The 27,922-nt window shown below is 40.6% G+C and overlaps 1 protein-coding gene across 2 annotated transcripts in view; it reads left to right on the forward strand.

Annotated features, from left to right (window-relative positions):
* Positions 1–22,867, forward strand: part of DAP3 (death associated protein 3) — a 55,650-nt gene extending 32,783 nt beyond the window's left edge. For both annotated transcript variants that reach the window (XM_069218462.1, XM_069218460.1), the window contains exons 3-13: positions 1,031–1,156; positions 5,813–5,914; positions 6,848–6,956; positions 8,204–8,296; positions 9,476–9,606; positions 10,868–10,948; positions 12,096–12,254; positions 15,343–15,402; positions 15,906–15,995; positions 21,597–21,714; positions 21,990–22,867. In XM_069218462.1, coding sequence (XP_069074563.1) covers positions 1,031–1,156; positions 5,813–5,914; positions 6,848–6,956; positions 8,204–8,296; positions 9,476–9,606; positions 10,868–10,948; positions 12,096–12,254; positions 15,343–15,402; positions 15,906–15,995; positions 21,597–21,714; positions 21,990–22,075 — 1,155 coding nt within the window. In that variant the 3' untranslated portion in view covers positions 22,076–22,867. The remainder of the gene's footprint in view (positions 1–1,030; positions 1,157–5,812; positions 5,915–6,847; positions 6,957–8,203; positions 8,297–9,475; positions 9,607–10,867; positions 10,949–12,095; positions 12,255–15,342; positions 15,403–15,905; positions 15,996–21,596; positions 21,715–21,989) is intronic.
* Positions 22,868–27,922: the final 5,055 nt, after the last annotated feature.

A 27,922-nucleotide genomic window follows, 5' to 3' on the forward strand; every position in this document is an offset into this window, starting at 1 on the left:
ACATTGAAAACCCGACGCTTGTTTCTACACTGCACCCGGCCGCCCCCGCGCTGCTGAGGGTGAAATTTCTGTGTGGGCTTGTGTCCCCCCCGGTGCCCTACAAAACCCCCCTGGTCTGCCCTCCGAAGACGCGGGTACTTACCTGCAAGCAGACCGGAACCGGGGCACCCCCTTCTCTCCATTGAAGCCTATGCGTTTTGGGCACCACTTTGAACTCTGCACCTGACCGGCCCTGAGCTGCTGGTGTGGTAACTTTGGGGTTGCTCTGAACCCCCAACGGTGGGCTACCTTGGACCAAGAACTGAACCCTGTAAGTGTCTTACTTACCTGGTAAAACTAACAAAAACTTACCTCCCCCAGGAACTGTGAAAATTGCACTGTGTCCACTTTTAAAGTAGCTATTTGTGAATAACTTGAAAAGTATACATGCAATTGAAATGATTCAAAGTTCCTAATGTACTTACCTGCACTACCTTTCAAACAAGATATTACATGTTAAATTTGAACCTGTGGTTCTTAAAATAAACTAAGAAAAGATATTTTTCTATAACAAAACCTATTGGCTGGATTTGTCTCTGAGTGTGTGTACCTCATTTATTGTCTATGTGTATGTACAACAAATGCTTAACACTACTCCTTGGATAAGCCTACTGCTCGACCACACTACCACAAAATAGAGCATTAGTATTATCTCTTTTTACCACTAGTTTACCTCTAAGGGGAACCCTTGGACTCTGTGCATGCTATTCCTTACTTTGAAATAGCACATACAGAGCCAACTTCCTACAAATGGTTTATTTAAAAAATGTTGGGCAGCCCAGAAACAAGATGTACTACCAAAGACACACTTCTCTCACTATGATTGTCTATTTCATGAAGTCCCTTACGGTTTGTCTTCAGTCTTTTCAGGTCTATATAGTTTCAAAGCAAGCTTGAGCAGCTAAGAGGCTACTAACTCTCTCTAGGTGAATTGGGTAACAAAATAATTAGCAGCATTTACATATCTTTAGCATTTTCTTCTTCTTTGCAGCATGAGTCCAGACACGCACTGCCAGGTATTGCCAGGGCATGGATTACCAATGCTGCGGCCTCACTCCGGACCGAAGCCTCAGTTGAGATGCCACGGGCCATCTTCAGAACCAGCGAGGGTGACCCGGTGAGTTTCCGGAATATCGTGATTCTAGTACAACATCAGACTCCTTTAGACTGTCCATTAGGAGGCAGAGTCAACTTGTAATGTTTTGGGAGGCAATTCACTTGTGGGGAGATCATCATACTGCAATTCAGTGCCTTTACTATTAGCTTTCAGCTCTCCAAGATTAGTGTGCTATTACATAAATCTGACCAAAACAGTCATTTATGATAGACCAGCTAAGTAATGGGCTGATCTGAATGTGTGTCCTTGACAAATTGTGTAAAGTATTTTCAGGAGCAAACAAAACAAACTGACCAATAACCAACATATTGAACCCAAGCAACACCTGCCCTGCTGTGTCAACCTTGTGTGCAGCAGGTTTATCCGTGGCACTCACTAAAACAGTTTGGGGGCTTCTGGAGAACTTTGTTTAAATTAATGGAACCGGTCATCTAAAAAAATCTTTTTAATTTGATGCACACTGTTACAACTTGAAATCAACATTGATATATGTATGTTAATGATTTTAATATGATGGTTGTTTCTGTTTAAGACTTTGAGTGCTCAATGCTTGCTGTTTTTACACTTGGGAATAGACAGAAACAAGTCTTTCAGTATTTACTTTTAAAAAACGTAAGCAGTGGAAAGTAGATCTTCCTTTTGGACATTGAAGTCTTTGAATCATGCCTGGTAGATGGAGATAGACAGCACAGGGTTACAAAAAAAGACCGCATCGGATTTTTCAAAAAGACAGACCATTTCCTTATGAAGATTACGTAGGTGATAAGCATATTTGGCCTACGTTATTTTCTGATCAGTGATTTAAGTAGAGTTTATATAGCTTTGAAACCCCTTTGTAAGCAAGGTGTTAGAACGCCTAAACCTGTTGCTGTGGGCCATCATGGATTTCTTTTAAATAAATCTGATTTGGAATAATACACCTTGGCGGCCTGCATTTTCTTGTTATAAGACAGCATTTAAATCCTATTGGCAACTAAGGGTAAGTGAACGTTTCACACCTAAATGTAATTGATAAATAAAACTGTAAGAGATAAATTAAACTAATGTGAAAGTAGGTGAGTTGCTATCTCGTTATTTTCGCATAGTTTGATAATTAAATATGGACGACTACAGAGTAAATCAAAAAAAGGAATATAGATAAAAACATATCGGAATGCGAAAAAATAAATAGGACACAACTGGGGGCCCTTATCGCCAGACTTCCCTAGTACTGTTAGAGTAATGGCAAACGTAAAACCTAGTGCTAATTATGCTCTAACTGCATATAAACACTTTAGAAAAATGTACTTTGGCCAACACAGCTGAGTGGTAGAAGCTGCAGCAATCTTCTAGGACCAGACACGGCTATTTTTTTCCCAATTTTTTAAGATTGGAATATCTGAATGGAATTTGAAACCTTTGGTGTCTGTGGTATGTAACGGCTCAGCTGGGTGAATGTTATGTGAAGAATATAGTTTTTGCCTAGTTAAGTGATTATGAGCAAATACGACTCAAATGTAAACATGGAATGCACTTTTTTGGGGGGAGAGGGGCGCAGAACAGAGACTGATTAAGTAATTAAGTAAAAGAATGGCATTGTTTTGAGGAGGGTGAAAAGAAAACTTAATTACAAGCAGAAAAGCCAGCCGATTGTACAACTGACACCCAGAGGCACTCAAATGTTGGCCCCGAGTGGCACGCAGTTGCATTCAACTGAGGTATTTTGGTTGTTCAGAGTTAAATGTTAGCCAACATTATCCTTTCTGCAGGAGAAGTTGTGCTCATTTATCCCAAACAAAATAAACATACACTATAAAGATGTGTACCTATTAGTAAAATGGCTGGAACAGTATGGAAACACAGTATAAACTTTCAAAAATAAATAACATACCTGTTGTGATAGATGAACAAAGACAGCTCCAGAAACAAAGTGACAATAGCTGGAGGGCTGGAACTAATGAGCTGGGTATAGGACGGTGAAATGCATGGTTGCAGAACAGAGCATTATCCTAATAGGCTGTGCCTGGAGAATGTGGTTCACTCCTGTTATTACATGCCTGCAAAACCAAACTCAGTTTAGCGTCTGTAACCTCAAGAAGACTTTCCGATACCAATCAGGGTACCTCAGCATTGATCCAGAAGAGTGGATGGGTGCACTAAAATGCTGTCGTTTGGTCAGATGTCTAAGAGTAACCTCATCACTCAACCAACCTATGGTGGTGCTCTTGGTCCAATTCTAAGCTTTCCCCATGTATTCACTGCGGACTATTGAATACTTCCTGGAGAACAGCGGCTTCCCTGTCTCTCCCAAAGAACATCTTGTAAGACCTCACGCTCATGTCTGTTCCCATACTAGAAAAGGTTAGATTTTATTCCTGACAAACAAAGGAATAAATCTTTGTCGAGTGTGTGATCTAATAAATAAATAAATTAAAAAACGTGGGAGTGAAGGCAAAAGGAGTTTCTCAGTGAGTGAACATATTTTTCCCTAGAGAAAAGAAAGAAACAAGTGCATTTGTAATCACCCTTTAGATTTTCACATGAACAAATATATGAATGTAGATTTGCTCATGCAAAAATGGAATTCACAAACGTTTCCTAGGAGTACTGTTTCCAGGGCTAATCTGCAAACTCTTGTGACTTCCTGAAAGTATTAAATCTGCCCCTGGCAGGTCAAAGGCGTGAAGGTGCACATTTATTACTTTCTTTAAGAATGAGGTCCCTAATTTATTTTCATGTTGGCCACCAAGGCCACAATAGTTTTATACTGATTCTCAAATTCTCTTTGTGTTTTCATTTCAAGTTTCACATTTTTCTACAGCTTATTTTGGGAGCTGTAAATCAAAATCTTGCTGTCCTGCTTTTGTGTATATTTGGATATAATCAGGGAACATTAATTTTGTAAATATATACATATTTTTATATTGGAACTACTATTACACCTACAAAATGAGCATATAGCTTAATGCATTATTATAGAAAACGTGAGAAGTAATGAATCCTGCGTACAGTTTAAAACAACCTATACACATGGATGCAAACCTTCTCTTAGTGGCAGACAGGTCTCTTTTCTGCAATCATACTGTGGTACTGTAGACTATCAGTTAAAGAGTGTGTGCTGAAGGAAGTTGGGCCTGGTTCAGTTTTCTATTGGAACAAATACATTTGAAAGCTTGCTCTTCTAGGCCCCAAACAATAAGTTCTGGGTATTGGGCTACATGATTTACCCCCCCCCACATGAGAAGATCTACTCCTTCAAAGACGTAGGATTAAACTCATGAGTTTGTCCGTCATCTGGAATTTAGCAGTTAGGTTGAAAAGATGAACAGCTTTACTGATCATTAAAAGATGGCATGTTCTGTAATTAAGTTTTTTAATACACTCTGTGTGCTGTCTCTCTGTCAATTAAACAAATTATAATGACAGAAACTGCCTAGATGACAGGAATTAACAATAGAGTAGACCCAAAAACCTGGAGACCAAGAATGAGATACTTTGCCTACAGTAATGTGTTTGGAGAAATGTAGGCAACTATGGACGCAACCATGTTGGAAGAAGTGTGAATGCAGAATAACGAAGACTCTGGGCCTGATTTAGAGCTTGCTGGGTGGGTTACTCCGTCACAACGGTGAGGGATATCCCGTCTGCCAAAATCTAAATCCCATTGGATATAATGGGATTTAGATTTAGGTGGAGAGGATATCAGTCGCTGTTGTGACGGAGTAACCCGTCCGCCAACTTCTAAATCAGGCCCTAAGTTTGCTGAGATTCTTAGAAGCTCACAGTGTAAGAACCTTAAATGGCAATAGGAATAGCCTGTTACGGTTCCTGGAATCGGAGTTAAGAGTTCTTGAGATTATTTAAGAAAGTATTTCCAGGTAATGTAAATGTATAAGTAGTTTTGTAGTGCAGAGCTGGCCGGAGTATGGCAGTGATAGGCAATACTGTGAGCAATGACAGTAGCAGCAGATCATAAAGAAGTGAAAATGGAGGGTTGAGCCTGCGTAGAGGTCCGATGTCTGATGCAGGGCAGACCTTGATTGGTCTTGGTCTGATAAATGCTTGTGAACACAAAAGAAATTATTAAACTGACACTTTGGCTACAGAAGAATGGAAACTGAGAACAGATAGGAGCCACAAAATCTAATAAATGTGGAAGAAATGTTGAGCACTAGTGGGTAAAGTAAGGAAAGGTGATGTTTAGTGTCTTTGCTTAAAGTTGTTATTGTGTTAGATTTGCATGGATTACTAGAATCCAGATCTCTGAAATTATGATTGGACGGTGAAACCTCATACAGCTTAAGGTTGAAATATACTTGCTTTAGAAGTACACAGATTGAGGAATATTGACAAATGTGAATTCACAATTTTATTGTGGAAGCAATACAACATGTTTGTGTGAAATATTTAATCTTTTTGGGAAATACAACATGGTTTCACAAAAATGATCAGGTTCTAATGTTCATAAGTAGAACAGGGTTTGCAGGTTGCATCATTTTGATCGTTCATTGTATTAAGCACCCTGAAAAATGTCTGGGAACGAGAGACTGAAATAATATGTACCACTTTTGTTGGAGATGACAAGCCCCTTCTCAAATCCAGTTTTTTGGTTTGAGGTCTGTAAATCACTTTGAGAGAGATTTTTTTTTTTTTTTTAATTTTTTTTTTTTGCTACAGGCGCAGCATGGAGAGGAGCACAGAGGTCAGCACTACAGCATCCCAGCGGAGGAAATAAAGAGACTATTTCCCGGGGGACTTCCCAGACGCTTCCAAAAGCAGGTGCTTAATGTCATGTGAAGTCAAGGTGGTGCTTCTGGTTTAATCCACTGGGCGAAAAGGGTTCAGTCGAAAGGAAGCTGCTAGTGGCAACCTACAGGGTCTTTCCTCTGAAGTTTTTTCTGTCATGGGATACTTTGGCGAGTATACGCTGAGCGTAAGTTGGTTCTTGATAGAGTCTGCTAAAGGCTCACAACCAGACTGAGGTGGAATTATGAGGAGTTAATTGGGTTAGTCCATTATGCAAAAGTGGAATTGTGTTTTTACACGGTTTAAAATCCCATGATGCTGCTCCTATATTGCAGGTCTGAAAGCTGTTGCAGAGCTACGGAAGGTTATGGTCCAATGGCATAACTTCTGTGGTACACTAGACAAGCCGTTGCACTTTTTAAGTGTAGGAACGCTATTTAGGTCATTCGCAATGACAAGATAGAGTTGCCTATGACCAGCCAAACATTACTAACAGCCAATCCTTGATCATAAAAGCCTGGAACTCTGAATAAAATATGCCTCCGTAGAAGCATCAGACTGTCCAAAGGCTTAGCTGACATGATTTGAGTACGCACATTTTGTGTGAGTGGACCAGAGTGAAATCAGAACATGCATATTTTAGATTAGTTAGTTCAGAAATGTCTTTAGACCTGTGAAATCCAACTATGACAAAAAAACTGTATTTAAATCACTGTGCCAAGTGTGGAGGGGAATGCTGAGTGAAAGATCAGATGGCAAGTCCTTTTTGGGATGCGTAGTATTATGAGCAGGACCCAGTCTGCAGAGCCAGTAGTTGTTGAGTGTCGATCCTTTGGAGTCTTTCTGCTGATGGACCTGTCACAGTCAAGAGTTTACGTAGAGAGCAATTGCATCCTGTATGGATTGCTAAAAGCCATTTGGAAGTACCAGACCAATATTTTACAGTCGCTTTCTGTGTTTCTTCAGGTAAAGACCTTCAATGAAGCCTGCCTTATGGTGCGGAGGCCTGCTCTTGAAATCATCAGCTGCATCAAAAACACAGATTTCTCCCACCCAGCTGTCCGCTACGTTATTTGTATCCTTCACGTAATTCTTTCTTTTCGATGTTCCGCTGGGCACTCACCTCTGTAAAGGGAAGGTACCTTTGAGACAGTAAATATGCATGATAGTATGATCTGCAAGCCGATGGGTCATTGAGATAACTGGTAATCCTTTAAGTGGCCCGGATATCCTTTAAGCTTGTGCTTGTAATTTGAAGTTATCTTAAGAACAAAACGTTCAAAGACTATTAATTACTGTGGGGGTGTTAGACCAATTGGAAGTCTGGCTGGCCATTATCCCTTGCAGCAAGCGGATGGGACTCCCTGCCACCACTTAAGCAAACCACACACATACACACAGCCTCGCTGGGCCACCTCTAGCCCCTTCTCTCTGTTGTAGGTCACATTGGGGCAATCGTTTTCTTCTTAGTCATATGAATATTGTGCAATAGGTATGTCTACATTTCAAATAGCATATGTTTAGAATAACACATTTTAAGAGAGCTTCACTCAGACCTATTGAACTGGTACATCACTTGCAACAGCCACAGGGTGAGCTTCCCTCAAACAAAGGGGCGGCACAGGATGGTGACACAGCAAGAGTGAAATGGTCCTTATTGCAAGAAAGGAAAATGATCCTTGGTTGGATAGCAAAAGATTGCCACATATTTGGTGTAGTGGACCTCTTTTTCGTTGGCCTCAGTGCAGCAGCATTGAGAGCTATGCTGCTGCTACATCACAGGCAAGAGTTATGCAGGCTTCCACTACGTAGACACAAGCAGCAACAGTCCCCCTGCCAGACCAGAAGAAGAAGAGAAAGCTTCCAGCTACACTAACACTGATAGCTGCTGAGCAAGCTTCCTCCACACTGGGATAAAAAAGGCAACACTGCCCTGTGTCTGTCATCAGCAGAACAAGCACATGCAGAAGCAGTCAAAGCTTCTTTTTCTTCATAAGTGCAAGCTTCCTTAATGCAAAAAGTCTGATCGCCATGTAAAACGTAAAGAGTGAAAGCGCAGTTTGGTATGAGTTCCCATTCAACTCATCCTTGCCAATTCAAGACTGATATCGTTGTTATTGAGTGTGTTGTTGTAGTGGACAGATAACCCTGATTGGATATAAATCAGTATCACCAGAATAGAAGGAAGTGACCATGTGAGTTTAACTCCATGCATTTTACAACCATCCATTGGAATAAAGGTATAAGAGTAGGCCCAATTGTTTCTCCTTTGACTTGCAATTCTACACTTTGACAAGCTTTTCCTTGACAGTTTGCATCAAGATGGGCAAAGAGGCACTGGAAAATCCCTTACTTTGTGCCACACTATTCATTATTGTGCCCGGCAAGACTGGCTATTATTGCAAGTTCCTGATGGTAAGATATTTCTTTTTTATTGTAAGTCAAGCAGAAACTGAACCTGTTATCACCACCATCCCATTCTGTGCTCTCAATTCCACATATATATTATTTTCTGACTGAGCATTTAATGTGAAATTTGTAACATTCTCAAAACCCTTTTTGTGGATAACTTTTATGCCAATATTTCTCCAAAAGGGGTATCTCTGTCTTTGTCGTTTGCATCCACTCTCTAAAAGCCACAAATCATCCAACAGGCTTCAGAGCTTGACTCCAAGCGTCTTAGAAAAAATACATCAAAACTTTAGCTACAGCTTTGAGATACCCGGCATGTAGCTGTATACAAGTACAATAAATGGCAGTCCCTATCCTTTCAGTTTAAAAGGGGTCAGGTACCTTTCCTTTAAAGAGTGAATGTTTTTAGTTATAACAACATAGGCATTTAGTAAGAAAATACTAGAAATTAAAATAAAAAGGGAAGAAGCGTGCAAGTTGAAAAAATGTAGAGTTTTTTTTCCATTAGGGTTTTCAGTTAAGGTCTCAAGCATCCAAATTGGATTGATGTGTTTTTATAAACATTTTATTTATTGCTAATGTCCCAGTTTATGTGCCTGCTTCAGAGCTCTCCGATACACTTTAGGTATACATAGATGCCAAATGAAGCAGTTTTCAGTCACACTGATAAGTCGGAGCACTATGTATCAAATGGTGGCGAGAGAAAATACAGTCTCATTCTAGTAGCCTATTAAACAATCCCATCCTGTCTGTCCAATAAGAGACCTTTAATATACAGTTGGTAGATCACTTGCCTGTGAAAAACTCTTATTTTTACTGGTCTCTGATTGGCTGAGAAAATCTATAGTAGGAAAGACATTTTGTGGCCTCCTCTTTTCCATGCAAGGCCTGTTAAATTATTATTAATATTCCTAGGTTCTCCTGCTATACCAAAATGTATTTGTATCTCCAAAAACTCATACCTATCGAAAAAAGAATACAGCAGGCAACCGGTACCTGGCTGTCCATATTTATGTATCAAAAGGTACAGCCCTTGTGCAGTCCTGCTTCACAGGAAGCGCCCAGCATATGTGTTGCCCCTGGGTTGAGTTATCAAGACCTGTGGTGGCATGGATGATGATTCAGACAAGAATAAAGACCCATGTGGGGTGGTGTTTTATTTAGTATGTTGTGTTATTGCAGCTCATATTCTGGTGAAGAATTGCAAAGAGCTCTTGCCGTCGTCCTATCACAAGGACCGCTTTGATCAGCCTTTGGAAGCATCCACCTGGCTTAAGAATTTCAAGATCACCAATGAACGCTTTTTGAATCGGGTGAGTAGGAGCCTTTTGGGTTTTTTGTTAACCATTTTTTTTTTTTATTCTTTTATACATAACATAGCTTGTCACAATGCAGGTCTGATTGAATGTTCCTGTCCTCTGTTCACCCAGTGAGTCCCCCCTTTGCATCACATAAGAATTATCATTCAGATCAGCATTACACATCTTTTTGTAAGGTATTACACTTCTGCTTCCAACCGAGAGTCTCCCATCCATTTGGACCAGATCCTGATATGCCTCTGCGGGCAGCCTTGCACCACATACACAGATCTCTCCATTTGGGCGCACCAGTCCAATCCTCGTCGCCACTTCAAAAGCGATGGCAATCTACTCACCATCCATTGCGCTGCAATTCCTTGTTTGGCAAACAGAAGAGCAGTGCTCAGCAAAATCCTATCTGCTCGGGAACCCTTCCATCACCCCCAGTAGGACCACTGCTCTCATCACTCCCTTTGCCTCCATAGGACTAAATGTAGGTATATGCGTAGACTCAGGTATGTGTGTTCTCAATGCATGCCTTAACTATAAATATTTATGGAACTGTGTGTTGGACTGTGTGTACCCCTGTTGGAGCTCCTGGAAGGTCTGCATGACGTTGCCGGACCACAAATCAATCACGGTGATACCTACAGTGTCCCATCGAGAGAAGCCCTCAAGGGCACTCACCTCCTGCAACCAGGTCCCTGGGTTATTTGATGCTTCAGGCATGTGCTTGTCATGATCTAGAGTCATTGTTATGGATGAAAAATCTATGTAATAATTGCACATTCGTTTTTACCACTTTTTACTCCCTGGCGTATTAAACAGCTAACTTTCAACATCTTCATGACTTCACAGTTCAACGCCAGGTTGTCCCTGTTTCCCTTTTTGCTCATCTGTGGGAGCGTATAGATCAGTCGAGACTGTAACATAAAATGTTTTTAAGAATCACATAATTGTAAATCACCTTCAGGTGCTTGTGTATCAGGAGCAGTCACAACCAATGGCTTGGCAAGACCTTTAAAGTTTACATACTCTAGAAGTAGCTATTGCAAGGAGCGTTTGAGGCATGCTGGTGGATCATTGTGTGGTATTTTACTTTCAGATTATCCAGTATGGTTTTCATTTAATGTTAAAGTTGCATCAGAAATTTCAAAACTTTTTTATTTTCTTTACTGATGTTAGGGAGATGACAAATTGCCTCTATCTTCAGTCTGCTACCCAGCGTGGGCACTTTACCTGAAATATTTATTTATTTATCTTGTATCTGGTTCAGGTGTTAACACAGCAGAAGTATACATGGAGCAAACGGGAATCGACCGAGGAAGGGAGACCACTAGGTGAAGTCGTAGACCAGGTAAGGGAAAGCAAGTTCTACTTCTTTTGCCAAGAATGTACAAGCATCCAAAGTTTGCAGTTGTCTGAATATCCATCTAGGATGGTGGGCCTCTACTGATCGGTCGGCTTCCTGCTGGAGTGCACTAATATGTACATCACTGTTGGTACTGAAAGGATATGCGATTGAAAATAGTGATGGTCAGGACCCTGTACAGAACTAGCGTGATTACAGTATTTAAAGGGTTCCACACTAACCCACCTAGCTGCCTGGCACAATTCATCATCAGGATAGCTCCTGACCGTGGTTTGAGAGCTGGGACTACAAGTGATAGCTTTTAGACAGAGGTTCAAGAAAGTTTAGAGGATGTCTGATAATGTTAAGCATGCACATTTTGCATGGTGTTTTTATACCATCCTAAGGTATCTGTAGATATGAGCCAGTGAATTACCATTATCACAGTCAACATTTCTTAATGTTTAGATGAACAAATTTTATTTGATTCTTCCTACTACTAAGGTTAAAAACCGGTTGGAGGGTAAAATTTCCTTTCACGTGTGTGTCTGGGTGGGGGGGGGGTCAAGCTACTTTTGTTAAAGAACCTACAGCTTTCGTCAGCAGCACGATACCTCTTATTACATTAACTGGTGCCCAGATAGTTTGATGTGTCTATGTAAAGTGTAGTGGGAAGGAGTGTGGGGAAAAAAGGTTTAATAATAATTTAGTATATTGAACTATTAGAATATCTGGTATCTAACAAGGTGCCTCATAGCAATACCCAGAAAAGGGGCACTTGAATAACTCCCTGATGGTGCAAGTGTAGTAAATAGCAGCTTAGCCCTGAAGTGTGCATTTCTTAAGCTACATCTAGTCTATGAAACTGGTGTTGAATGAAGCAAAGCCAAGGTGAACCTTTCTCTACCCATTAAAACAGCGTAATCACACTAAGATGAGTAGAGAATCGGAGTCATAGTTATTTCTTGTCTAACTCATCATATCCAGTGTTTTGGTAACCCAGAAAGACAGAAGGTTGGATGTAAAATGAAGTTGTCTATTCCTTATCCTATGTTGCGTTCTTCCTTCACTGTTGATAGCCATGTTAAAAAAAAAAAAAATGCTTTAGGAGTAACTGCTCCTGTTTCTTTCCCTTCTCCTTATGCATGCAAAGGGTTTGACAAGAGTGAAAAGTGCCACTGATGTCGTTGGAGTAGTGTTAAAGGAACTGAAGAGACAGGTTCCCCTCGGCTCCTTCAGGATGCTTGTGACCATAGATGGTGTGAACGCTCTCTGGGGAAAGACATCCCTGAAAAAAGAGGACAGAAGTCCGGTATGTAGATCAACTAAAACTAACCCAGCAACTAAGTTTACTTTTTATTTTTGTCGCTGCTTCATTTTGTACAAAATATTGTGATACAATCTCTGACTTGCAGAATATCTACAAGAGAATGAATCATAGTACACTTGAATAAAGAAAGCCTGTTGTAAAAAGACACTAAAATTGCACATTCATTTTGATGCATTGACAGTCGATCACTTAATGTGCATGCTGTGGCATGGTAGTAAAAACCTGGCAACTCATAAACATATCCTCCATGACTTGCAGATCCACCACCTGCAGGTATGGGGTGGTTGCCGCAAAGCACTGGTGTTGGGCAAGAAACACCGGTGCAATAAAGTGCAATAGTGGAAGGGAAGATAGCATACCTTAGAGTTGACAAGTTAACGGACAGGCAGAAGGCCAAGTGGGGCAGTGGAACTGGATGTGAGGATGAGTGTGGCAGGAGCTTTCGGGGTCGAACAACTTCAAATGGCAAAATGGTCTGGAAGGCAGAAGCTACTGGGATAATGAAGTGGCAAGGCAGTACTCTGGATTGGGAATATTTGGGAGGTGAATGACCGCAATGTGTGAAGCGAATCGCTAGACAGTAGATCAGGATAGGACAGCTGAGTAGAGTGGGAAAAGGATTTTGGAAAGAATAAACATTGACAAAATCATGATATGTATGTTTACTTATGGTCCTGCAGGGCCTCTGTGTGGTTCTTGGCACTATAGAGCCTTGCTCCAATATTCTATTTGCAACAGGTGTCTCATAGACTTAATGATCAGGTACTAGTCGCCTCCAATGGCCCATTCTCAACAAGCTGCCCTGCCTTTGTTTATGCAGAAACTCCAAGAGTTTCACCTAGCCCCACTCTGTTCAGTATTGCGTGTTGTAATATGGTCTCTTGTGATGCTACAAGCTCCCCTAAATCCCTTCTCTATCACCTTTCCCTTCTCTTAGTGTGTTCCTTCCTCTCCCTTCCCAACCTTTAAAGATTTTCTGGTGACGAGCTTTGGATCTGTTACGTTGAGGTGCGGGCTCACTGCGAACGTTGTCTTACCAATGGTGACTTCGTTCTTCAAAGTGAACTACTTGTTTTTTTAACTCTTTTGCTGTGGACCTCCTGGAATGAGTTAAGAGGACCTAGGGCATGCCTGAGAAACCTTAAAGGTGTGATGGCATGAACATCAATACGCTAAAATGTCAGGGGTAGTGGAGGTGATATCACTCGCCATTTAACTTTTAGTTTTTTACTTCCACTCACACTTGCATGCTTACACATACACACAAATTTACACATACACACACTTGCTCTCACAAATGCATCCTAATCCGCAAGCAGCCACACAACTTACATTTAAAATCCTTTTTTACTTGCCTCAGCTGGCAGGGAGGGTGATATTCCAGCAAATTGTAATTCATTTTTTTAACCTAATAGTGAATAATAAAATATTATTCTCTCTTATTGTAATCAAAAAAATTGACAGACAACAAGGAAAGTGGAGCTGTCTTTGTGTTCCTGGCCCTGATTTTGCCCCCTGTGAGGCCAGAGGTAGCAAAGGCAGTGTCAGGGGTTGCAAGGTGCAAGCCAGGTGTCACAGCTGTGACCCCTAAAAGACGACCATGTGCGATGGTGCTTTGGCTGTTGATCCAGCCCAGTGATCTTGTTACTAGTTTTAATATTATCCATTTTCCCAACGAGGAAAGATGTGTTGTAATCTCTGTTCATGTGGTGCCATGCAGTTCCCCATTATCCACTCCATGTCACATTTGTACCCTTCGTATGTTCCCTCCTCCTCGTTCCCAGTTCCTACTTTGCCTCGTTGGTGCTTGCCCCTCTGATGTACCTACCTTAGAATGGTAGCTGGATACCTCACAAGATGTGGTTCTGTTGAGTTGAGGCGCACCGTCTGGCTGCGACTGAATTGTCGTTAAACAAGCTTCCGTTCTTTTAATAAACTGCTTTTTTGTTAACTCTCTTTTTTGTTGTTGTCGGCCTTCTGAATGTTAACCTTAAATGTTCCCTTTCTATGTATAATCTCCACCAATAGTCTATACTTCATCTCCTGCACTGATGCTACTCTGCTTTACATCACAGTACTCATAGTGGGACTCTCAAACAACTTTTTGATTAGGTGATTAAATCAAGTACGTTATGAATGCAAAGGAGGGAACCTTTTCTGGGTTTAATCAGACTTTAAAGGAACATACTTAATGTCGCGCTGTCTCATCCTACTGCCAAATTCACATTTTGTGTTGTAAGAGATACTTATAACTGCTAACGTACAACTCTACTCCTGCAATCAGGTGTTCAGGGAAAAGTAATTTTATATATATAGCAGTCCATGCTAGGAGTCAGAGCTTTGGTACAGATTTGGGGATGAGCTGGAGGTTCTATTGCATTTGCCATACTACATATTAGGAGAATCAGCTTATAGAAAAACATATCAAAGAAGAGAAACGTTCAACATTTCTTCTGGTCCTCTTCGATTCAGTTGGGGAACATCTTCCCTTGTCATGTTATGGAAACTTACATGGCTCCAAACGTAATACTCTGCATGACTGTATTAATAAGAATAGCCATTAAACCAAGTGGTTTCTTGATGCTTTGTAATTGTAATTAGCCGATACTGATTGTACCTGTCTTAGAAAAAAATTCAGTTGAGAAATAGACTGAGTTACTACATACATGACAATTGCCTTCTGCATGGTTTCAGTATGTGGCAAGTGTTTTGATAGTTTATAATTCATGTATGACTCTTAAATCTGAAACTCTCTATTCTTCATCTACCGGTTGCGTGCATTAAAACAAACAATCAGCCATATTGGGTGCATAAAAGGGTTATGTTTACTGCGCACAGTGCAAACTGTTATTGTCTCAGCATAAGTTTGGAAGTATGATATTGTATGTTAATTGTCTAGTCCACCAGATCCCTTTCACATGAATTGACAGTCCAATTCTCGTTTTTTTTTTTAATGTTGAGCCACTATTCTATGTTAAAACCTAGAACGTGAATAACAACTTCCTGAAACGTACACTAGGTATTTAAGTCATTTGTTCTCAAAGCATGCGACTTGCTCCTCTGCCACTAGGTTGCGTCGGAAGAGCTGACGCTGGTCCATAACCTGAGGAAGATGGTGCACAATGACTGGGTGAGTTTGACATCAATGGGCTTCTGAAAACTCCTGTTACACCTACGATTGAATAAATGGCTGCTGTGAGAGGAGTGACTGTATGCATGTTCTTCTACAATGGTTGATCAACGAATGGACGAATGCAGGCACTTATGAGAAGGGTGAGGAAGCCAGCACGACCTGCTATCAAACCATATAAAGGCACGTCTGATGCAGCAGGAACTCCTAATGGAAGCATCTGAGATGTGTGGACCCTACTCCAGTTCTGCATAGCTTTGTTCTGGGCCATGGAGAGGCTTGTGTCTACGTTGCATGCAAATGCTATATCAGCCAAATGGCTGCCTACTCTTGTCTTCTAATTAAAAATAAAGGATTCAGGACTATCATCTATGAGAGAAACATAAGTGATGGTACTCCCTTGGGAGAATGGGCAAGGAAGAAAGCATAATTACAACCGATTCATATACCGTTTTGGCTCTTGGCTGAATAATATATTAAGTGGCTTTGCTGTTGTTTTTTAGAACGGAGGTGCCATAGTGATGACTGTGGCCCAGACTGGATCCCTTTTCATGCCCGTCTCCGCATATCTCCCTCATGAGCTACTGGGAAAGGTGAGCAATGAAAACTGACGTGTAAGCGCTCTGGGAAAGATATCTGAAACCAGCAGACTCAACAATAATAGTCGTATTGAAATAATTTAAATTGTGTCTGAAAGCCATGTCAGTTCATCCTGATTTATAATGAAGCACGTATTCTGGATGTTTCAATAGAGTATGACACAATATTTTAACAGCTTGTACTTATGATATTAATTGAAAAGTGACTAATTGAATGCCACTTGCAAGTTCCATCCAGTGCATTGTTTCTATCTTTATGTAGTTAAGTTGGGAAAGTTTAACTTGTTGGTATGAAAGTTTTTAGTGTTGCTGTTTACCATGGGAGTGTCAGTAATTGGTATGGTTGGCGCTTTCATAGCACACAGTATGCCAATAGTATGGCAAAGCAGGGCTTAGACCCTTTACAAAACCACTGATGCTCCACAAATGACCTCGCCCTTTGCGCCGTCTTTATAGTTATTTTCCAATATCACTCTCGTTCCTAGTGAGGAGCAGATTGTAGAGAGAACGTGCAGTTGTGTTTAATAATGTGTGGGTGAAGGGACTCTTCCATAATTCAATTCATAATTAACTTCAGGATCTGTCAAGGCCTATTTGATAAAGATAACATTAGAGTCCATAAAATAGGTGTCATGGCGATGACTACCAGGGGATTCCTTACAAAGCGTATATATCGCAACTTAATAATCAACGGTTTGAGGTACACAAAAAAGTATGATGTCTGAACCTGCCTTAAAGTCTTGATCTCTGCACCTTAGCCCTACCTCCCTTCTGGAAACTATCACTTACAAGTGATTTTTTATATAACACAAAACCACAAATAATGAGGATTGCACATCTTCAGAAACATCTTGCAGTCAAGGTAGGATTTTCCAGCACCACAATTGTCAGCTGTGAAATTGCAAAAGCCGGTGACTTTATAAGAAATATTGGAAACAGCTTGGATGATTGTTTAGCTGAGCATTACTAAGATTAAATTATATTACCTGGCTGAGAAAAGCCTCTAACCTATTCCGGGACATGAGGCACCATCAAAGATCGCGAAAGGCAACACACTCCAAATGAGGATCAAGAAAATGATTCTTCAGAAGAGAAGGCACACTTAAATAATGGGAATAGAGTCGGTGAGTAGAATCTCCATATGAGAACAAAATGTGCAGCAAGTCTGTTTCACCACCTTAACCTCAGGCCTTCTGCAATGCAGTCATCCAGATGGCTACGGAAAATTCCAAATTGAGATGAGAAATGAGGAGTAAGAGATGACTTCTTCATGGAGTAGATGTACAGCTTTTACAGTAATCACAAAAAGTAAAAGACATAGTTTTAGAAATCTGCAACAGTGTAGGTGTCGGACTCTCCATCCCTATTTCCTTGAGTTAAAGGCAGTATATGCTAATTGTCTCAATATATGAATCCATGCTTCACGTCTTAATAATATGTTTGTTATATTGTTTTACTGCTGAAAGGTCTCTCCGTTGGATAACCTTATTCAAAACACATCTAATAATTCTTGATTCCAAATTACACACAATTTTCATGCATGCATATGTTAATGGCCCCAAAGAATTGCAGATCATACAGTGGTCCTTCATCAGGTAGAATGTTGTTATTGTATCCTGCAATAGCAATCAAAACATACTATGATAATCTTTTAATCAATTAAACCATATAGCTACAAGTTACAAATATTACCAATAAAGCTAATTTCCACCTAGTGACACGGATTGGCCAATAGGCGGAAAATCTGCACGACTAAGTTTAGCAGGAATGTGTATTTCCACATTTACCTCTTTTATCTTATTTTCCTCCTCTGCCATAATATTAGTCCCAATGGAGAAACCACCCTCTACACTTCATGAAATTTGGGGCTGTGCAGTTCCCAGCCCTGAAACTGAGCTACCACCACCTTTTTTGGAAATATCTTGGCTGTGGAAAGCCCCCTTTCCAGCCCTTATCCATAAACTGGTGGATTTTACACATCTGTTTGTTCTAATGATGATACAATTCCGAAAAGTCCACTTATTAGAACTGTAATAACAATGTCTGAAAGTCAATAGCGTTGTGACTCGGGCCCATAAAATTGTGCCAACCACAGACTGACTATCTATCCACCCACGTATTCTCAGGTGGAGAAACAAACTACAGACTTATTTTAAAAACACGCTGACACTCTATGCCATCATTTCACATAAGCATGAACTATGATTTCCCATGTTTCGGGTCAAAAAAGGAGGATGTCCAGGGGGGTCACCGGGAGAAACTATGGGTCTTGATAATCTGCGGGCCAGAAGCTGCCTTTCGCCAACGAGGCCGCGGCTGGTGGAGAAGCTGGAAGCCTGGGAGCTGTAGTAGTGCTGCAATGCAAGCAAAGGTACCTCTCTTGGGCAGGGCCAAGCCTGCCGACAAGCAAGGTCATCCTCATCCTCTCAAGTCGAGATCGCTGTAGCTGCTCCCTCTGCTTAGAGACGAAGGCGCAAGGTAGAGAAGTAGCGGCAAAGCAGAGAGAGAGTAGCAAAGGGGACACATGGACGTGGAGGATATAGAGGGAGGTTTAAAACATGGGATGTGAAAGGCAGGGTGTGCAGCAAAAGTGGAGGAGTCAAGCAGGCAAAATGGAGGAGAGGTGTAAAAGCAACAGATTTGGGGGATTGGGAGGAACTTGGACAGCGGAGGAGGCAGGGATGTGAATGGGGAGAGAGCAGAAAAAGAACCACAATACCATGAGTGCTAAAGAAAAAAGTAGTTCCACGAGGTGGAGCTTTGGAAGGCTACAAGTCATTCAGTCAAAAGAATGGTAATGACGTTATTCTCCACGAGAGAGACAAACGCAAGAAGAGGAAGGAAAACCATCAAGTAGGAACCAAGCAAATGATATAAATAAGAAAGCTAACCAGTAGTGAACTGTGGGCTGGCACATAGCCCACTGTAAGTGCTGCTTTAAAATAATATTGGTATTCAACAACACACAGCTAAACTTCATCTGCAGGTGAGAGCTAAATAATAACTACAATAACAGATTATGTAGTGCACTGTCTGGTCTATTTTTAAACAATATTTTTATTAATTTTTTGTTGACTTAAAACAACTTACACAATGTCCGGACTTGAAGCAGGAGATTATATAATTTGTTAATTAAATAGCATCTCCTGCCTGTTGGGATGGTAACATATCATGTCTGAATCTTGTCCCCTTTGCTGCTATTTCCATAAACAGGCACAATTCATAACAGTTTAGAGGTGCAGAGCTTCCATCTATGATTACAGAAAGTGATGCAGATGGTAGAGCAATACCAGCCAACAATAGGACAAAAAGGTCTGGGTTCAGGCAACATCTGAGAGGTTACAGTGTATTTACTAGTATTAAATGGGGGGCGCTCTTGTGGTGGCAGGCCAGAGAGTCAGTATACTTATCTAGCTTATCTTTACCTTCTACCATATTCAGTGTTGGGGTGGTAGTCATTCAGTTCAGAACTCACTGTAGTTATTATCTGCCATATTTACCCTTAGACCAGGACGTCTTGTAACTGTTGAATGTTGCTTTCATCACATCTTATCCTAAACGTTGTGCCTATGTAGGTACTGTGCTCTCATTTTCAGGCAATGGCTTCTGTATATTTAGGTTCATACTATCAGTCTCTCAAACTTCTCCCTCGCTAGATCATGGAAGTCTGTCTTCTTTGTCTCTTTGCCGTGGGGCGTCAGTTATTGTGTCCCAAACCCTCTATGTGCTATCACTCCTGTATTCCATATATAGGATCATGCTTTCTGCCTCTCCCAGTCTACCAATTCACTTTCCATTTCTTCACATAAAGGGCTCTGGCAGACTTCTGTGCCTGAGCCATCCCCAGCTACGCCAACACAAGTCCTAGCTCAATAAATTAGATACAAATGCCCCCTCCTCCTTGGGCCTGGGACCTAGGCACTAGGCAGGGATGTGGAATTCCTATTGCCCAACACCTGAGACATATTTTTTGGGGGTCAAGGGCAACAAGTTTCATATTTATTTTGTCTTTTGGACAAGTAGGCCCAACCCCCCCCCCCCTTTGTCTGCAGTTGAGGTAATATGTGTGTTCTTATGTTAATGCTGGTTGAACTTGTATTTATGGTTCATTAATGAAAAGTCTTTATTATTAGGGTGAGCGCTGTAAATAAACGTTTAAGGTCACATTGCACTACTGACAGTGGTTCCAGTGAAAAAAAAAAAGTGTACATACGTTTGAAAAATGTAGCAATATGAGACTAAATATAATCCTCCCAGAATGCTCTCTGATTAGATGCAAATGTTTACAGAAACTTGTAAGCAAGAGTGATGATTCTTTGCTTTCAAAATAAAACGTTCAGAAAAAAATTTAAGTAGAAAAAAACTTTTTGCCACTATGAAATTTTAGGTGCTACTTCTTTGAAGCATCATTTAGTAAAATGCTAGTATTTCCAAAAATTATTCCTAATGGAAAGTAAGTGTTACCATTTTCAACAAGATTATGGAAAGCATGAAAATAAACAAGCACTGGCAAAGCCAACCGATTCAGCATTTTTTTATGAGTCTTTTGGTTTTGTCATTGTGTGTCTTGTTTTGACATGACTTTTGTAACACTTTATTGTTGTGGGAGTTGCCAGGCCCTCCCCATTGTAACAAACACTGGCAAAAAAAAGTAGACTAGGAAACCGTACTCCTAGAAAATATTTGTGAACTGTAATTTAGTGCAAGCAAATATGCATGTGTAGATTTGCTCCTGTGAAAATCTATTGAGCGTTTACAAGTTCACTTTCCCTCTAACCTCTTTTTTTCTCAACCCTGGAAGAATTTCTACTTCTGCCATTGTCTGGAGTAAATTTCCAACATTTCTCATTATGGGAAAAGATTAAAGAAGAGCTGTTGAAAATCCTTAAAACATGCAAGTTAGTAGGTTTGCAGACTCAAAGGCATTCTAGCCCTGGTACTGTTGCTAACTGCTTCCTGCAGCCCCAGTATGTAGATCTGCATAAAGGTGGCAAAATAAGGAAATTGCTATGGTTGGGATTGAAATTTCAAGTATTCTAGCCCTACTATAGTAGCGGCACTGGCATAATCAGAGAGGCTATTATAAGAGCTCTTCCATAATGAGGTTGTTGCATAATGTGTTGCCGCACTATGTGCCGGACAGGTAGACTTAAGAAGCAAACTGTCCCATGGACAAGTAGATATTTTATTAAATTCAACACCCATGCAGTAAGGCATTTTTTTTTTTGTCTAAACTTGCTGCTGATGTGTTTGCAGGCTGCAAATATTTGATTGATTGATAGGACTAGTTTACAAGATTGTTGGTCTGAGCATCTTTATTTTTGATATTCTCTCAGTACATGACAGCTCTAATAAGGGAAGTCTGCAAGTGCGAACTGGTAAAACCAAAGTATTTTATCCTTTTTTCCATGACTTGATCATGATTGGTGAGACACTTACATTCTGTTAAGACAGGAAGTGCCACATGTGTCCATATGCTGGTAGTGGATGGTCAGATGGGCTGCACGCAACTATAGCGCTTCCTGTACTGAAGACTGCATTCTGATATTGTTGACTGTACTCTCACTGGGGTGTCTTCATTGTGTCTCCCAACAGGCAGGATTTGAGACGCTGGACCCTTTTGTCCCTATCCAGGTTCCAAACTACGACGAGCGGGAGTTTGAAAGTTGTTATCAGTACTACATTGAGCGCAACTGGCTTCAGCACGAGAAAGGTAAGTCATGTAAATGCTATCAACACTGCCTTGCATACTGGGTCTGTGTAGCAACAACCCCTTGAAATTGTAGTGTTAGTCGTCAAAGTAGCAGTAATAGTAGCAATAGTGGGTAACTTCTGGTACATAGGAGCTCCCCCAGGGAATAATCCTATTATGATAGTTCTACCCAGCATTAGGTTGATGCCTAGTCTGTCATGCATAAACTGATGAGAAGTAGTCAAGATACACTGGTGGCTGTTTCATCTCATGTTTTTAACAATTCTGTGTTTCAGCTCGTACAGAAGAAGGGAAAAAAGAGCTGCAGTTCCTCAGCAACTGGAACCCGCGTGAGCTGGAGAAGATCTGTGCCTTTCTATGATGTACAAGCACCTGGAAAGCTAATCTTCAGTGATTCATGCAGGACAGTGACATTTTCTGGTTGAGCTCCATGGTGAAGATGGACCACTTTGCTCTCTCCTGCACAGTCCTGCATTCAGAACAAGAGGAGGCCAAGACATCGGACGAGGCAGCCTACTGGTACTTGCAGTTGTACAAACGTTCATGTTATTGGGACTCATCAGTCCAGGGCACAAGATTTACAACTGCACGTGGTGGGACCCTTTGCCTATACAGTACATTTTGTGAGCAGCTTGTGACCAGTGAAGGAATGCTTGCATTCTAAGGTGATTTTAGATTTTTTGCGGAATCTGCAATGTTTTTCTTATTTCTTCTGTATCCGTTAGGGAAGAACCAGTTAGAACTCACTGACATTTTTCTTATCTTGCCTTTCGTTGCTCTGAGATGTTCTGTCACCAGCTTCCAGTGCTATGTTAGCCTTCGTAACTCACCACTGAGAGAATGCCAGTGAGTCGCTTGAGCTGGCTAGATGTGCTTTCCAGGTCAAAGCACTGGAGAGAATGTACATATCCCAGCCCGCTTGCTAAAGGTTCGATGAGACCACTTGTCACCAAAGTCTGGAGTAGATGGTTCTTGAACACAGCCACACTGACCTAGATATCTTAAAAAACACTGACTGCACTGGTGCTTCTCTCTACTACAACACATGCTGTTTGGTATTATCATGTTGTCAAGCATTTTGACAAATTGTCTCCAGTTGCTGTGTCTGCCCCACAAAAACTATGAACTAAATACATGCTTACACAAGACTGATGCTCAGTGTTTGGGTTTAAGTTTTTTCCATTGAAATCAGTGATGAAACTTCTATATTTACCCACAAAGCTTTAAAGGACCTAATTGCAGTATACTTTTGTTCCTTGGGTGTCTTTTCTCATACATCTTTTTCTTGACTGTCTTCAGAGTAATGCTAGAGTTACTGCACAAATATGTCCTAGAAATGTAGATGGAAATATGTCAAGCATCTTAAACATCCTGGTGAGTTTTCCTGTGTACAGTTTCATTCTTGAAAGACTGAGTGTCATGTGCGTGATTGATTACTGATATCTCTATCATGGAAGTGGATTAAATCAATATGGGGGACTCAGAATTTCTTGAGCATTTGTACAACAGTAAGATTGGTAGGGTTTCCATCATTGCCAAGGTGTAAGTTAAAACAATAGCTACCTTGATCAGGTGAATGTATTCTCCTGTGGAAAGAAAACGACACTGATCAACATTAATTCATAACAATTGTGACTAATACACTGACATGCAGAAAGTTCTCATGAGAATCTCCATCTTGTTGTTCTGAGTGTGATTAATTGAGCCTTACTTAAGCTTGAATTTAGTTGTTTACTAAACACATAGTATAATTGAATAATGGCTCAGATGGAGGCGATTCTGTATGTCCAGCAAGAGTACCGTGGGCTGCGATACTAACCACAGTGCATGGTTGAAGACTATAATTCTGCACAAAAATCTCTATTGTGTACAAACACAAGCATATTGTCTCTTCTTCACTACTAAGACAGGTGTGATCACAACCACTGGACTTAGGGCTCCAGCAAGATTATCGGAGAAAGATCAAGATTGAGGATGTTACTGCCACTATTTTCACTAAAGGCTCTGTTCAGATTACTACTATTTAACACATGGCCATGTGAGAAGAAATTGGAAGCAGGACCAGTAAATTGCACATCTTAGAGGAAGGATTCCTTACACAACCAATGGGACGATGTAGTTGGAGGAAAGACTGGGATCACATGAGGATAGTGTGATTAACAACTTGCGCTGAATACTACCATTCTTAAAAAGAAGCCACATGAGTTAGCAGAACTGAACTGAAGAGTCACTATTACATGTTTTTACATTCCAGTGGATGCAAGAGAGACATCTGCAACTATTTATGGCCATGCTCTTTGAGGATGTCTTTCTTGAATTACAATGGAACACAAATGTAATAGAACTCTTAATTCTGCCGTTTCTACTGCCTGTACATACCAGATGCTATTTTTTCCAAAATCAGTGCTAGTTATTTTACTGGCCTCTGAAGGCTGAGACTGCCTTCATGGAAGACCAAATGATGACCTTCAGATCACTGCAGATGTCAGTGACGAGCATACACTCACAAAGCATTCTAGCCAGTACAGACATGAAGTTTTGGGATTACAATTCAGCAGGTTTGTTGCATTTATCTAAGGCTAAAACTTAATTCTAAGGAACCTCACAAATAATTTAGATCTGGAAATGAATTGCTATTTTGTTTTCTCTACAGAAAAAAAACTTAAACTACACAAACATTAGAAATTCAAAAGATATACTTATAAAAGTATGCACAGTGTTATCATAAATTATGTCATTTGAAATGCCATTAATCCTGTTATGAATGCTACGATTTAACCAGCTATAAGTGACTTAATATGAAAGTTTATAGGCAGTTCATGGGGAAGGCACGAGTTTTAGTTAATTTATTCTGGCTAGCAATTTGACAACACTCTGTACAGAGGTGTGCGAGTTATAATAGGTTTTGATCAGGCCATATATTATGAATTTAAATTCTAACTATAACTTTTGAATATCAAATGTTTGTGTAGTTTAAGTTGTTTTTAGATCGAAAAAATTAATTAAGTTTTCCTAACTATAACTAATCTTAAATCTTTTTTTTTTTTTCATTGAATGTCTGTTTTTTTTAATTGGTTTCTAATCATATAATGTTTATTTTGGTATTAATTAATTATATATATATATAAAATTCAGTAGTACTGCTGTACTTTCTTCATAATTTCTTGTGGACTGGCATAGTGTCCTAGAATATAATCTCATAGAGTGTTGTGGCATACAGTGGCCTGGAATGGCATGGCATAGAGAAAATGGTGTAGATTAGAGGGGTGCACAGTAGAGTAGAGTGGCGTAGGGTGCAGTGGTGCAGACTTGAGTACACTGGGTAGAGTAGACCAGCGCAGAGTAGCCTTCCACAGAGTACAGTGGTGTAGAGTGCAGTGGTATAGAGTGCAGTGACAGAGTAGAGTGGCACACAGTATAGTAGAGTGGCATACAGTGCAGTGTCTTAGGGTAGAGTGGCGCAGAGTGCAGTGACGTAGAGTACAGGGGTGCAGAGTAGAGTACCATGGTCTACAGTGCAGTGGCATACAGTGCATTGACGCAGAGTACAGTAGTACAGAGTAGAGTGGTGCAGAAAATATTGCAGTACTTTGTAAACTTATAAATCAGTAGAAAGAATTTCCCTACCTTTACCTGCCTCATGTCTTCCTATACGTTACAAAAACAATAATAACCTAGATTTCACATTAAAACAAGGAAAAAGTGTGTTCTAAAAATATGGCAGCCTTTTTTTTTTTATTGTAAGAGCTTTCAATAACCATTAGTATTGTTTCGTCACCACCATGTACAGTGATCACAATATATCACTAAGTTGTTGTCCCTTATAACTTAAAAGCTACTGAACAATTTCAGATCAAATAACAAAAAAGACCCTTTCCACTATAATAATCTATTTTAACGCTACGTCTGAATAAAAAGTCTATGGAAAATGCATATTTTGCAACCCTCACTCCCCCCCCCCTTTTTTTTCCTTTGAATTCCTTTAACTAATCACCATGAAACTTTGTATCATCAGTTAGTGTAAAAAAGAATAGATCTGCAAAGTTTTGTGGAGATTTATCAAGCTGTGATGTTTTATATATTTCAGGAATTACTATATTGTTAGCTCATGGAGGAATATTTTGGCATATTACAAAAAATAATTTGAGACCAATGGGTAAGCAAAGATTATATATAATTGAATGTTTTTCAGTGTTTAGGTCTCCTCTACTAGACAGCTTTTAGGTATCTGGTTGCGAAAGACATATTGTGGACAATACCAAAACCTTCCATTTGGCTAATGCATGTCCATTGCTTACCTTGATTGGCACTCTCATTTGATTGCTTCTTACTCAGGGGCTAGTCTTCCTCTTCTTATGATTGTCCCTCCTGTGGAGCTCAGACCCTTTCCCAATGTTTTTGATTGGCTTACTCGTACGCTTCCACTGCTGACGTTTAGAGAACTACGTTTCTTTTTCGTTTTTTCAGTACTCCATGATAGTGCAGATGTTTTCTAGCTCTCTCCCTTGTGTGCTGCTTCCCCTCTGGCAAACACCCACTCCTCAGCGGACTCTGTATTGCTCCCTATTCCACCCACAGCCTTGTCCATTCTTTGCCCACAACCCACCTGCCGTTTTGTTCCCCTCCCTCAGCCTTCATTACTCCCTGCCTATTCCCTGTCGCTTCCTCCACCCTTTTCCCGCTGCTTCTCCTTTGTTCCACCACCCCTTGTGGACCTTTAAAAACATTTTTTAATTTGATGTTTTTGGAGGGGTCAGTAGCTGCCACTTGCTGTCGGGCTGCTCAGCATGTCCAAGAGCACTTTTGCAAATGTAAAATGTATTTTTTTTTTTTATTTACTTGTGCAAGTGGTGCCAACCTTCTTGAATTGGTAAATAACAAAACAAAATGGCACTTGGTCATTCCGTAGCTGCGCACATTCTTAATGGTATAATATGAGATTGTGTTATCAAACTTATGCGCACCTATGGAATGGGCCGTGTCATTGAGCCTATTATGTCTTTTTTTGGTTCCCCGATGCAGCACAGCATCAGCAATTTTGTTTTTTCACAATGCTGCATAGCATCGACAAAAAACCTTGGCAAAACGAATAGGTCACAAACGCAAAACGTATTGGCTTTGCCAAATCTTGTTTTCATGCTGTAGTCTGAAACATCTATCCCCAAAGTCCTCTGAGTATCTAATCATGTCGAATAAAGTGTTCATTCTGTGACAGTAAGATCAAGGTTCTTTACTCATTTGCACAGAGACTATTTTAGAAATGTCATTTGTAGTTCTCAACCTTTAAGACTGGTGATTACAAAGGTTGTTAACTGTTTTCTTTATAGATGTTGCCCTTCTCCAATGAAATTTAAAAAATCAAGGATGTAGCTTTGAGATGCTGGGATTTTTTTCCTACTGATGTAAAGAGCGCAGGTCAAAGCCGTTTATCTTTGCAGGAATGGCTCGCTAAGTAATGGAATGCTGCACAATCTCAGTATAGCTGTGAGTGATAGCGATTCTAGGGGGTCCATTGATGGAGCACTGTCAGGAGTGATGTGTGCACCTGTGCTGGGAGAATGTTTCAAGAATGTAATCAGTACTGTTAGTAGTCGAATGACTGTCAGACTTACACCAACATTCATGAATGAAGGAGAAATAAGTCTGAAGCTCCACAGCTTGGAAAGAGGTTCTTGGGGTGAATGGCCAACCCCTTCTGGAATCGGGGGCCAGCCTGGTCATAAATAGTCTGATTTGAGGTACCAAATGGCAGCTTTCGCAGGAACTCTGGTTGCCATTCCGTCTCTGCTGTATAATATAAACACTGGAGATGAAAAGGAGCCCTTGGCAACCTGGGACCACAGTACTTCTGTGTGCAATGCATGGCAAGTCACTGCTGTTAGTGATACTCCCTAAGTTGGATCTCTCTTCTTTGGCCGGGACTGGGCCGTGCCACAGACTTAGTATCCAGCCATGCTCTGAGCCAGAATTGCCCCTGTTCAATCAGTGGGCACAGAGTGGGACATGCATGAAATACAGGAGTGTAAGACCCTTGCACTGCCTTACCTAATCCTGCTTCGCCTTTCCACTCTATGGCCTATACCCAGGGCCACAGGAATTATGCAGCAGGGCAGGGCCAAATTATGTGGCAGGGTTGAGTAAATTATGCATCAAAGGCAAATTATGCAGCATAATGCAGCCCATATTATAGGATTATTACTTCATTTTT

This window comes from Pleurodeles waltl, chromosome 12 (genome assembly GCF_031143425.1).
Source record: "Pleurodeles waltl isolate 20211129_DDA chromosome 12, aPleWal1.hap1.20221129, whole genome shotgun sequence".
Lineage (NCBI taxonomy): Eukaryota > Metazoa > Chordata > Amphibia > Caudata > Salamandridae > Pleurodeles > Pleurodeles waltl.